The 14,440-nt window shown below is 37.7% G+C and overlaps 1 protein-coding gene across 1 annotated transcript in view; it reads right to left on the bottom strand.

Annotated features, from left to right (window-relative positions):
- atrnl1a (attractin-like 1a) overlaps positions 1-14,440 on the bottom strand; it is a 245,483-nt gene that overhangs the window by 214,616 nt on the left and 16,427 nt on the right. The window contains 3 exon segments of the mRNA XM_057341818.1: positions 34-162; positions 2,423-2,536; positions 2,768-2,851. Coding sequence (XP_057197801.1) covers positions 34-162; positions 2,423-2,536; positions 2,768-2,851 — 327 coding nt within the window.

Genomic DNA, 14,440 nt, shown 5'->3' with positions numbered 1-14,440 from the left:
TTTACTCATTGTGTGTTTTACAACAATACTCACGAATAAAAGATGTTGAATCCTGTAAGGTTGTAGGCGGCGTCACTAAAAAAGTGCAACATTGCGTATCCAGATGTGGTGGCCACCTCTGGAATCGTCTCATTTCCTTTTGCTTCTGGTACAACTAGACCACTGGAGAAACAGGAGTAAAAATTATCATTTAAATGACAAAGACATTCCTATTTAAGGCTGTATGAGAAAGCTGGCATTCAACTTGGGCTGCACAATAATTTATCGCGATACCATTAAATCCTATTGAAATCAAGCTGGCTGAGATATGCAATGTGTCGATATTTTTTTTTAATGCGTAGCGATATTTTTGTCCGTGAAGCACGTTTCTGGGATCAGTAGGAAACGCTGCTTGATCTAAAAGCAGTGCGAGTTTGAGTCGCTTATAATGTGCATTTGAAAAAGCAACACCAGTCAAACATAATCATTATAAATAAACTTTATTATCATGAAAATACCTGATGAGGCTTGAGTTACAGTGATAAAAAGATGTCCATAGGCATTTCCTAGATTCTAGAACGTGTTATTGTCTTCTTCTGTAGTGCGTATTTGGAGTTTCCGCACGAGAGCGCCCACGAGAGAGACCGTGTCACAATTTTGACATGACAAATAGAAAACGCATTTGCAAATGCAGTTTGCAATTCCTTTTTAATATAGTCCGCAGAATAACTCCATAGATAACAGTTAAAAAAATCAAAGACATGCAAAGCCGATTTTTAATCAACTTTAAGCAAGACGCGGTTATAATAATTGGCCGACAAAAACTTAATGTTCACCCAGGAATACATACCGCAAGTTCTCTGAAATCAATAAACTATAACAAAAACACGAACTGGCAACAAACATTATTATTATACACTCAACATCCAACAAATATTGGCAATTATCTCTCCGGTGAACTGCCTCAATCACAAAATCGCTCCACAAAAAGCCAAGATGCATCGATGCTAAATGTTCCCTGACCTCACGTCACATTTTATGATGCGTCTTAGCTCGATTGCGCACGAGCAAACCTATTATACTTTAGGAAACGCGCAAGAAACCTTTAAGTGTTAACACTTTGTTCTGTAATAAACATAATTAAGTTTAAACATTAAAAAATAACATTCGGGTAAAGTGCACCTTAAATAGCATAAAAATAATTGTCAGCAACATACCTGCAATGCCCGTTGAAAAATAAAGACATGTTATCAGTGATTACGTTTTACAGCGCGATTAAGCTGTGATGTCGAAATCAAATCATCAGTGTCCTCATGGCGGATTTACGCACGAGCGACATGCATGGGCATGCATCCCTCCATGGCCGCACGCGAAAAAGCATGTGCTCTTTGGGTTTACCGCTCATTTACACGTCACGTAAATTATTTCATGTCACTGTGGAACTTGAAGCGCTCACCCGCCGCCCAGAGAAGTAAAAATAGTGTTCGACTTCATTAAGCAGCATGCGCAGGCATATCAGCGTAGTACCGCGAGAATGGTTCGAGAACTATGCTTTTTAGCGTCGCTCTCGCGGTACTTTGATGTCAAGCGGATGATGAAGTCAAAAACACCTGTACCTTGTACCACTAGTACCAATAGCAAAGCTATGAAAACTGTTAAATTATGTTTATCTTTCAAACTTTTTGAATAATTTAAAGGTCTTGTTTTTTTCTTTTCTTTTGTACTTTTTTTTTTTCTTTGCCTTGCTCCCCTGGATGTAGGCCTAATAATGTATATTGTATGGCTTTTTGTTGATTTTTGTTGAATGGTTCTATGCATAATAAAAAAACATTAAGAAAACTGTACCTTGTACCTGACATGCTTTGTTTACTGTTCAGAAAATCTGATAAGTGTGCAAAGACACGTGCATTTAACCGTGCATCCGATGCCTTTAGTGTTCAACTGATAAACCATATTTAACTGCAAAGTTAGAGGCTCTTCGGAAGTATTTTGGAGCACCCTCTGACCGTTTTTTCAAAAGCCCAGCAGAGGTCCATCATGTCAAACAATAACACCTCAGTGGTAAATAACACCTCATGCAATTGCTGGGCAGATTTCTTATGTTGATGATGTAAGTTATGATTGCACCGCACAACAATAAAAGACATCCAACAGTAAGTATCGACATGTTGAGAAAAATGACTGTTGTTTATTACTGGACACATGTTGGTTGAAATGCTGAAGATTCAGTTAGGCTAGAGAGCTGTGTAACAGTGCCACGTGTTCAATTTTTGTTTGCAAAAATATATACACTTTTTTCATTATTTTAATTATAATAATTGAAGAATACAAATAGAGTGAAACAAGAAAAGTGAAGTGAGTTTCCTAATATGGAATGACAGTAAAGAAAGTTGTTCACAATATGAAAGAACACATTGTTATGTTGTTATTTTAGTGATCTCACCTGTAAACAGCTACCAAAGGTGCATAAATGGAGTCTCCATCAAAGACATACATGTGATCCCAACTGCACTCTGTGGCAAAATGGTTGAACCTTAACCTGAGCACAGCATTTGGACTAAAAGAAGATTTAAAATATTTAAAAAGCAGCAAAGATATATCCACAATAGATAATCAGAATCAGAATTAAGTATTCCAGAGAGCCTTGTATATAAATATAAAATCAATATAAACTTTTTTATTTTTTAAGATAGTCTTAATTTAAATATACTATATATTATATTTACTATATATTTTAAAAACATAAAGATAAATAACAGACCAATCGAATTTATACAGCAATACTTACTATCCTTCAATGAGCCAAGTACACTTCGTCTTGTACTTGTAGTTAATTGGTCCATCGGTGAGGTATCCTGATGATTCTGTTAACCTGACAAGACACATAATTGAAATGTCAAAGTGGCCTTTGAAACTGAGGCAAGAAAGAATATGGGATTAGTGTGAATGGGAGTGTTCAAAAATAGACCATGCCTTACTCTCTCCGCCCAGAAAATGATTGAAATGAATGACTGACAGGACTTCTAATGCGATATTTCAGAGATATTATTGAAAATGTAATTTAATACACATGTTGCATAGTGGTGTTTGGAGTGGAAAGAAATTACAATTACAGGCAATGTATGCATTATTGTGTGTTTTTTGTTTTCCTATGCATTTTTATAAAAAAACATTTACCTGATACGCTGTAGCCTTTTTGCCAAATAATGTTGTCCAGCTAATACCTAAAAAGTTTAGTGTTTGTCCATGTTGTGCATATTTTGATAGTTGAATTTAACCTAAGGCAGTACTAAAAGCAATACCCTCATGATATCACATTTGACCATCTTTTCAGTGTCATGTGACTTTTATGTTCATTGACTTCATAACAACAGCGGCAAAAAATATGAACTCATAAATTAATTGCAGTCCAACCATGAGGAATACCTTTCTTGGTGCCTTTATCACTTACACTTTAAAAGTGTCACCCAGCACAGTTTTTTATGATGCGTATCTTTTATTTTATTTTTCAGTCTGCCCAGTGAAATCCTGCTACTTAAGTGCTACAGGCCCCAATATCGTCATCTTGCATCATAACATCATGAACACCATCCACGTGTGCCAACAAGCCATGCATGTGACACTGGAACAACCACCTGTTCCTGATTCATCCTTTCTGATTCCATCCCTCCACAACAGAGAAATGAGGGTCATAATCCCAATGGATTGAAGTTAAATATACACATTTGTCAGTGGAGGAGGGCCAAAATCAAAATCTGTTGTTGCAAACAGCTGGTCAAGAGATCACAAATCCATGTTTTTCACAAAAATAACTCGAGAGGTGAATATATACCACTATGATATTCCATGCATTGCTGCAAAAATATACATACATGATATTTTGTTAAAGCGGATGTAACACGCAATTTCTGCTAATCTCTCAATCAATTAATCTGGAGTACCTATAGAGTAGTGTTGCATATTTCGTATATAACGATTATTTCCGAAAACAGGCCTCCTGAAGGCATGCAGGGGGTGGAACTAAAGCACGAGCACACAATACATTATCACATTATCCCTGCATAACTGTTGATTCACTATAAGTCTGTGTTGTTTGCCTTATCCACGTACTCGCCGATTGCAAACAAAACACAGACATTTGACTCAGGTTCACTTACCGTGTGCATCTTTTAGCGCTGGGACCACTCCATCTATCAGTTTAAAACGATCTCCAAATCCAGCGTTACTGTATATCCAACGTTTATATAACATTCATCACCGAAATGCAGTGAACAAACAAACACAGCTGATCACAGCTGCTCTTTCTCCCATTTTCATGTTCAAAAAAAACTTTCAGAAACCTATACGAACCTTGGGACAGTGTATCGAGCACAGAAATACTACGTCATACGTCCAACTCGTTTTTTGACAATTTGCCCATGTCAAGAATGAGAAGCCAGCACGTTTAACATTATAAAGAAGTCAGAATGCATGAAACACTGTTGCACAACCCCTTTAAAAAGCTTTTCGTCATGTCAATCACCCAAGCTTAATATTTTCTTGCTTGGCTTGTGTTTAGAGCTACACTGACACTAGAGCTCATATCAAGGACAGAAAGAGATTTGAGGACAGGGACTGAGATGGATGACTGGAGAGCCTCCTACAATAGTAAAGATAAGGTTAGTTTTAGGGCTGCACGATAATTTATCGCGATACCACTAAATCCCTTTGTAATCGAGCTGGCTGCGATATGCAACGTGTCGATATTTTTTTTAACGCGTAGCTTGTCCGTGAAGCACGGCTCTGGGATCAGTAGGAAACGCTGCTGGATCTAAAAGCAGTGCGAGTTTGAGTCGCTTATAATGTGCATTTGAAAAAGCAACACCCGTCAAACATGATCATTATAAATATACTTTATTATCATAAAAATACCTGATGAGGCTTGAGTTACAGTGATAAAAAGATGTCCATAGACAACGTGTTATGGTCTTCTTCTGCAGTGCTTATTTGGAGTTTCCGCACGAGAGCGCCCTTTCGGATGCAGCAGCATTTTCCCGTACTTCACTCAAAAGCTGTGCATAAATCACTTGATATTTATCGTCGGTTTATCGTGACAGCCCTAGTTTTTCCATGTTTAAGTGCTATAATCTGGTCTCTGTTGCATCTACCAACTCAGAAAACGTGAAAAATGACAACCCAGTAACTTTGTTTACGTGAGCCTATCTCTGCAAGCCTGTGAGAAAACGAGCCGTTCAGATTTCGCTCCCCTTCTGATGTAGGTAGCCATACTTATTATAATATTACCACCCTTTTTTCTGAACGTGTCCACCCATGGCTCTGCCGCCATTTTTGTTTTTGCAAGCGACATACGTGCATTAGTTCCGACACCATGGTAAAAGTAAGCAAAGCAGAGCAAAGCATGCTAACTGTTCAGTTGTTGGCTGCACAGACCAGCACAGAAAACTGTTCCCAGCCTCACAGGAGACAAGAGAGTAATGGGTACTTTCACTTATAGAAAGCAGTGTGTATGTTTGTAAATATGTAACCGGTTTGTCATGTGTAATTATTCGGATATAGATAACGTGACGCGTTTGTTAGGAGTCTGTTCGCTTATAGACATACCTGTCAACACTCCTGTTAGAATCTCCAGTTTTTCACACTCATCTCCTGCCACCCTCCCGTTTTGTTTTTTCACCCGTGTAACCTCGGGACACGATTGCGGTCTCATCCCCGAAAATGGTTGTGACCAGACCAATGGGGACTGGAAGCAGTGTGTATGGTTTGTAAATACGCGACCAGTTTGTCATGTGTACTTTTGCATATAGAAAACGTGACGGCTTTGTTAGGAGTCTGTTCACTTATAGAAAACAATGTGTTCGGTGTTTAAAGACGAGACACAGCGTTTCTCATTCGCTTTATGTGACCCTTCTTTCTTGTGTTGTCATTGGAAGCACAGGCTCACAGCCCTGGCTGCGTTTTCTGCTGAAAAGGGGCGGAGACTAGCAGCTCATTTGCACTTAAAGAGACACACACCAAACAGCGCATTTCTCCTCACATGCAAAACTGGGCAATTAGGGCATGGTATAATAAAATATCTGTGGTGTATTTTGAGCTGAAACTTCACAGACACATTCTGTGGACCCCTAAGATTTATATTACATTTGTGTTAAAGTACACAAGTTTTTTATAGTGCAATGTGTAAGTCATTTAAAATAAGCTCTATACTGTATTAAACCATTGACACTGAAATGTATTCATATCAATTTTTCCTGAAGCATTCCTCATTTATCTAGCAGAAATAATAGCCTGTGGTCTCATTTTATTAGTTGTAATAGCTTTAAGAACACACAACATTCGTATATGCCTTGAGCTGCACACAAATGAACCCAGTTACCCACAAATAAATCCATGTCTCAGAAAACAGTGTTTTATTTCCCATTGCTTCATTCTCAGTTAACCCACAAACTGTATTCCATATTACAGTGTGCCCAAAACACAAACCACATCTAGCAAAAGAGCACAAAACCAACCTACCGCAACAGCAACAATGCACAGAAGCCATCTGTGATGTGTTTGTGGAAACTGTAAAAGAAACGGGTTGGTCTTAAGACACAATGCACTTTGTACAGATCAGTAGGTACAAAGCTACTTCTTGTGCTTTATTCACAACATAACTTCACGAATGACATCTACAAACTATTTTTTGAAACATAACTATCTCTCCACAAATAACGTATGCATGACTGTGACGTTAATTTACATTTGGGATCCACTTTTATCCAAAGTGACCTAAAGCACACATAATGGTGTTCCAAACGCTTCCTTATTCATCCCAGTTGCTATCTTCTTTATAGACATGTCATGCCTTCAATAAACAGCAATCCCACAATCCTATTATACACGTATTATAGGAAAACACCTAACAACAAGATACAGACAGATACAACAACATGCACGCATAAACTTCCATTAACAAATGTGTACTACTGGATTATTATTAAGACAAAAGGGCCAGTGAACGTCTGTCAGCAGGGAATGACCTCATCGTCAAGACAATGTCGAGTCCAAATCTGAGCTAAAAGCACTACTGTTACACTTCAACAGCACTGCCATTCTCAACAGAGATTATGTCACTCTTACAAGAGGTGACAGGACTATTCTTAGCCTTTTGTTTACTGTATGTGGAACTGGTCTGCACAGTACATTACACTTGGAAACACATTTTCATGTTCTGTGGTTTATAAATGCCAGATATACCCTGAACGACATCATTCATGTTTTTATTAGAGGCAGAAAATCCTTTGAAGCATTTATGCTAAGAGAGTAATGTGGATCTGCTAAAAATCACTCGCTCTTTACTTCACAAACATTTAGTCTTCAGAGGGACTCCATTAGCCTCATATACTGTAACTCATATTTAGAAGCCACAAGGTCCTATATGGCAGGGGTCTTCAACATTTTTGGGGGCAAGGACCCCTTAGATGAGAGATACATGGAGCAGGAACCCCCTTATACTAAATGTGTAAACAGAGCTATTTAAATAGAAACAACCCTTATTGTCACAGCAATATTATGTTAAGACTAGTGTTGTCAAAAGTACCGGTACTTCGGGTCCAAGTCGGTACCTAAAAATAAAAAAGTTGTCGGTACCTAATTTTCATAAGACCCGGTACCACCGACGTCCCGGGTCAACCGGGTACTGATGCTCTGTCTGACAGGTTGTCAGTCGGAAACTTTTTATAGACGCAATAAGACGTGATGAGCGGATAAGCGCGGCTCCGTCCACAAGAGATGCGCACTGAAATACTTCAGATTCAAGTCATATCACGAAGAAAACGAACAGAGTTTTGTGGTGAAATGAGGAAACATCCGGATTTAAGTTAACAAGTTCAAGCGGTAAGTTTCAAATTCTGTTCGCGTTTGCATTATGAATGTTGTAGCATATGTTAAGTTAAAGGTTACGTTAAAACAAACGTCCCTGTTTGCGTGTTAATTTGTTAGCGCCAATGCTAATCCAGTCGAGTGTCCTTATTAACCATTTAATGCTTTTATAACTGTAATGGGGTAAAATAAATGGGAGGACAGGATGGGGTTTACAGTACCTATTTTATATAGGCCTATCTGAAATCTATGTGCTAGAAAACTATCATACTAACTGTATGACTAGCAATGTGTATGTCTTGGATAGATAACTCTATTAGGTTTAAAAAGCCACATTTAAACTAAAGAAAAATATATCTGTTGCATTTATTATGTTAATATACAGTTACCTTAATGTAAGTAATCTTGTATAAATGCAGTATAAAAACTGAGGTTTGTTCTAATATTGCATATGCATGTTTGTTCAGTCAGTTGACTTACTGAAGTTTATTCTATTTGTCTTCTACAGCAGCAGACTGAGGAGGATGTTCATCAGCATGAGAGACCCCAGTGAGCACACAACCGTTTCAGCAACAATTAACTTATACGTCATGTATACAAAATGGCATTGCTTTTTATACATTTATATTAACAATGAGCTTGATTAATAAAATTGTGTTTCAATTAGCATGGTACCGAGAACCGTGGAATTTTACTGGTATTGGTACCGACTACTGAAATTTTGGTACCTTGACAACACTAGTTAAGACATTACATTAGCACTATTATGCATGATATTGTTGTACATACATACTTTCTGTGTATTATTTTATTGTTAATATAGATTGTTTGATTATTTTAAGGGATTTGCCGCATCATACATATTCATTTTACTGTGAGATCCCTGCGGATCCCGGTTGAAGACTAATGCTATATGGTATAACCTATTCAATAGGCAAACTGAATTTTGTAAACTACAGTATGGTTCTCCACTTTAAAACACTGAGAAAACAAAACATATCATCTTTGTGTGTTTTGTATAGTATGTTCATGTCACACACAATAGAAGAACTGTGGAGAACTAACAATAGGACACGTCACAGAACAACAACACTGGTCATTTTTCTTAAATAACCTTGACCTACTGTCCCGTCCTTCATTAAAAATGAAAAATGTCCCATGCTCAGAGTCAATGAGGTCTGCAGGGAAAGAGATTGATATTTGTAGGTCTCTGACATATAGTCACGGCTCATCGGTTTCCCACCATCCATTCCTTCATCTAAAGGGCCAGGGATGAAAACCCCACTAGCTTTTACATTACAGCCACAATGAGGTCAGGAAAAAGTTAATAGAACTTCAAAATGGCCAACCTTTAAACGCCCCTTCATCGCTTGTCTACAGCGCCTCAGAGCTGAACGCAAAACATCAAAGAGCATGAGGCCCTCAGGACTCACATTAAATCTAAACAAAACAAGGAAATGTCTTTCAGTTAATCTTTCAGAAACCTAGAGAAAACTGGCAGAGTTTTAGCATGTAGTGTAAATCAGTAAATTCACAGCATTTGACAGTAAATTGCTTGCAAAAGAAATAAGTTTCCAAGGCACAGCACAGACTGAAGAGATGTGTGAAGGACAGGTTTAACAGCGCAAGGTTTAACATGTCACAAACTGGAATATAACTCTAACTGGCATGCAAGTTATACCACATCATAAGTAACCAGACGTGACACCATGAGACACCTTTCTGATAATCTAAATTTTTGCCCCAACCAGCCACTATGAGTGACAGTCACAGTGGATTGTATTTTGGAAACAAATTCTTTTTTTGTGATGTCACAGTTCTGCCCACAACAAGATCTCATTCGATGGAAGTTCTGCACATCATGAATATTAATCATCAAACATGGATGACACAAAACTTTGGAAGTTTTCTTTCACAGTTTTCAAGAAACAAGAGCGTTCAAACTTTGAACTCTATAATATCAAACAACTGTATTTGAATTCATTTTATTATATATTTACACATTTTAACATTATTTAGGAAATGTGTTATTTCTAAAAAATGTTTTTAAAAAATGCTTTTTTAATTCTTCTTTACATTTTATTTTGATCTTTAGTTGTAATTACATTCTTTAGTTTTAAATTATATTTCTGTGTTTTATATTTTAGTTTTGTCTATACTTTAGTCTTCTCTTATACTTTTATCATTTTATCTTATATTGAAATAGATAAAAGTCTATAGACCGTTTCATTGGACACGTTCCCCTGGACTGCAGTTAACTTCCGGTCTGTGTTTTTGTTTATCGGTCTGGCTAGTTTCTAATAATGAAACTATTTATATTTTATTTTATTTTATTTATGTTAATATTAATTTATACTACAGGGCTCCAGACTAACTTCTTTTACTAGGAGCACTGTAGCCCCTGACTGAAATTTTTAGGAGCGCAAGCTAAATATTTAGGGGCACAATGCAATTTTTCTATTATTTTCCCCAAAATAACTGTATTACTGATACTGACAAATAAGTTGCTTGATGATCGCAGATTTGGTTCTGCTTATTTAAAAAGAGTCTACAGAGAAGCTTTGTTAACAATTGGTGCTAAATAGAGAGACTGTAATCTGAATTCATTTGAACCAACAGGAACTGAGTTTGTCAAAAAGTATATATTTAATTGTTAACAGTAGGGCTGTGCGATTTGGGGAAAATATCTAATTGCTATATTTTTGACAGACATTGCGATTGCGATTTTATTTGCGATTTTAACTTTTCTAATTCAAGCTTCAGCTCAATATTGTTGTGTGGAGCACAGTATGGGTATAGTTACCCTGCTGAAAGAAAACAACAAAACAAACATTACAGAAATTCTAATTGTTTCCATTAAAACCATTACAAAATTATTTTTTGTAGTGTGTTTTGGGCATTATTCAAATAGGGCATTATTCAATGTGTCTCCCAACTTCCAGATTACATCACACCAATAGAGTATGACAGTCTGTGTGTGCGGTCTTCTGAATTGGACGGTTTTTTTGTATTTATTTGCCTAATATGATCGATCTGACTCTGCATATGCCATAATAACACACACTCTCTCTCCTGCCTTCTGTTTGTTTGTTTTTTCTATGTCGGACGTTTCACAGTTGGCTAGGGCAGTGCTGATTAGGCATAACGGAGGTGCGCTCACTCAGACGCGTTTCCTATTTTTCACATCGCTTCCACATCGCAGCCTCTTGCGATTAGCAAATCGCAACGTCTCACATCGCGATTGCGATTCGATTTCGATTTCGATTAATCGTTCAGCCCTAGTTAACAGTGTTACCCATTAGAGGAAAATGAAAGGTCTCTTGTTATTACATTCTTACGATGATTTTATTGTGTATTAAGGACACTTGACTTTCCTCATGTTCACACAACACAAGTAAATATAACGCCAAATAAATCTTAACCTGTTGCCTGTTTTTCGTTCTTGCTGTTAACGGATTTGAAATGATCCAGCCCTGTCTTAAGTAATCCACATATAAATGACGTTTCCTGCACTCCTCCGCGGTTAGTTTCATTATAAACGTCTGATATATCAAATCGTTCATCCTCGGGCTCAAGAAATCCGTCACGGCAAACAGCGACTCATAGTTATGCATTCATGTTGTGTGTGAGTAAACTTGTCAATGACGACCTATATTGTGCGCTTCCGTGGCAGCGGGAAGCATCAGTGACGCGAATGACCATCACACACAGCCTGCACTGGTGGCGGGCTCGCGTTCTATTAATCTTTCCACATGAAATAACAACTAGAAGAAATTCCAAATTTGCAGGTCGCACATGCCCGAGTCCTTGTAAAAAAATGCCCACGCTGTCTCGAAAACTGGTTGCAAAATGCTGTCTGGAGCCCTGTACTATTATTTTATTGTATAATAATTATATTAAATAAACAATTTGTTGAATGGGTCTGGTAGTTTTGTCGCATTTAAAGAAACCGTGTGGGACATTGACATCTTGTGGTTGACCTTGGTATCGCAGTCTAAATTCAAAATATTGGAGAGACGAGTTTAGCCAAGTAACGGTTCTTCTCTGTTTCTTTAGCTTGTTATCAGAAATAATCTGAATGTGTACCAGAAGTTAAGGCAGTCCACGAACACGCGCAGTAACATTTGTTTATGTTGTTGCTTTGAAACGTCTATAAAGTTGACCCATATTTAATTTCACTGCAAGTTATATACCGTATATAACTGTGTGTGTGACAAATACAATTATTCTAAAGTAATAAAAATACATAAAATGTAATAAAAAAGACATTTTCTAGATAAATCATTATATTTTGCTATTGCTTTCTTGTATTATCCCTTGATATTGATTTTCACTCTGTGCCAAGAGGTTGTACCCAAACTGCTGGTGATTCAATCACATCCTCCATGTTACAGAAGCGCTCAATAGAATCTGCCCATGCTGTTCCACATAATTGCTAGGTTATACTGTCTTTGTCCCAACACTTAGATTTTGCTTAGTGACCAGTTCCATTATTTGATGTTCTTTTGAAAAAAGCAGTTACCAGAAAGCACTGTTGTCCTCGTGAAGCAACCTCTGCCTGAGGCTTAATAAAACAACAGAGAAGTGAGTTTTAATCCGATCAGTATTAAGGACAGGTAAACGCATGTAAACACATACAACTATATATAAATACACAGCCCACAGAGGTTCTTAACAGTCGTACCAATGCCCAAAAACCCACACAGAGGCACCTGCTACACAACGCTTTGAACCGGCACAGTTGAGTTGATGTCAATAAAGTCTGACAAAGTCAGAATCAGCGGCTGAATATCAATGCCTCCACAGCACTACGCTAATCCAAATGTATCCCATAAAAACCACTTTAGAGAAAAAATGGATTTAATTTCAAAAGTGGGATGAAACTAAAACATTCCCACAGGTTACACCCTCACATTACATTCTTGGAGAGTTTTGGCTTTGACTCGGAGCCAAACAAACAGACAGCATGGAGATGGCTTAGCAGTAATGTGAACAACTACAATATTTTTTGAGCTAATCACTCCACTCTTAATGAATGGTGCTATATAGAACTAAAAGGGGTTCATGGCTCGTAATCATAGGGGAATCACTTTAAGTGCTATACTGTATAGAACCATATGCTTATCATATTCAGTTGTTCTTCAGAGGTTCTTCAGCGGTTCTTCAGCGGTTCTTTGGGATGACTGAGGTGCTATATAGAACCGCTGAAGAACCATACAGGGGCTTAAAAGGTTCTTTATACGGAAGCGGTGCTGTATGGTTCTTCAGCCGTTCTGTATTAGGGATGGGCCTTTAAAGCAAAAATAATATTCGATATTCGCTGGGAAATATTCAAAAATTATTTGGAAAATCGCACCCCTCCAACTCATACACACATATAGGCCCCACACATATAAACAGAGAGAGAGAGGGGGAGAGAAACCATTCACACTTTCCATCTATATGATGACAAACTGTTAAATTCATTAGGAATAATCTATCTTAACTCAAGCCATATAGTAATTTTAGGATAACATGCCAAAACATATTAAAGGTGTCCTGAACTGGCCGTTTTTATTATTTTATACTGTTGTCTGAGGTGTACTTTTGACGTTCGCATGGTTTTTACATTCGAAAACATCAAAATCAATAAGTAATAGGCTATTTTCTACCCTGGTTTTGAGGCCGGATGGAGAAACGCTCTGTTTTAATGGTCGTGCCGCATTGAAGACTTGGAAGTAAACGCCCACTGCTATGATTGGATAGCAGTTTGCGTAGTAAACTTAGTTGGAGCCTTCTGTGAATTTGGTTAGACACGTAACGTTAGGTTACACATTATCAGGACATATCAAGCGATCTCTAACAAAGCAATAGTGACGCATAGTACAAATATGTTTTACTCACATAAGATTGCTGCGCCATTCCTGTCGGATCCAATATTGACTGCACAGCACTGCTTTTTAATTTTAGTCTCTCCGCAAATCCAGTGCCTTGTTCACAAAGGAATCCATGGTGAAATGAAGCAGACAAACGCTCAAGTTTGTGTGCGTAGCCTATGTAATTTTAGCTAGTGAGAGACTTCTTCAGGTGTCTGTTGACAGCTTTAAGGTGCATTTTTAGCAGCGCCACCCTCTGGTTAATTGAACGCGTCAACACCGCATCAACAAGGAAAACACGTTGAATTGTTTTTGTTGATTTTTATTTTTAGACGACAATCGCACACACTATTCGAAGTTCTATAATTACATCTGAAGAACCACTGAAGCACTAAGATATGATTCTATATAGCACTTAAAGGCGGGGTGTCCGATTTCTCTTAGCCGTTGTTGATGTTCAAATCACCAAAACAAACACACCCCTACCCCATCTTTCGCTTTCGTCAGCGCTCGGCTCGGCTAATGTCCGTCCTGTGCACTGTGCACCTTACTGCTGATTGGCTACAAGGTTGTTTTGGTACTCGGCCCGACTCAGTTGTCTAAAGCTTAATTCAGAAATCGGTTACCCCGACTTTAAAGTGGTTCCCCTATGATTACGAGCCAAGAACCACTTTTAGTTCTATATAGCACTATTTTTTTGGAGTGTTGTATAGAGTCTAAATACAATTACAGTTTAGATTTCACAG

Source organism: Triplophysa rosa, linkage group LG9, assembly GCF_024868665.1.
Source record: "Triplophysa rosa linkage group LG9, Trosa_1v2, whole genome shotgun sequence".
In the NCBI taxonomy this organism is placed as follows: domain Eukaryota; kingdom Metazoa; phylum Chordata; class Actinopteri; order Cypriniformes; family Nemacheilidae; genus Triplophysa; species Triplophysa rosa.
The sequence above is the reverse complement of the archived record's forward strand: the minus strand, read 5'-3'. Positions and strand labels throughout refer to the sequence as shown.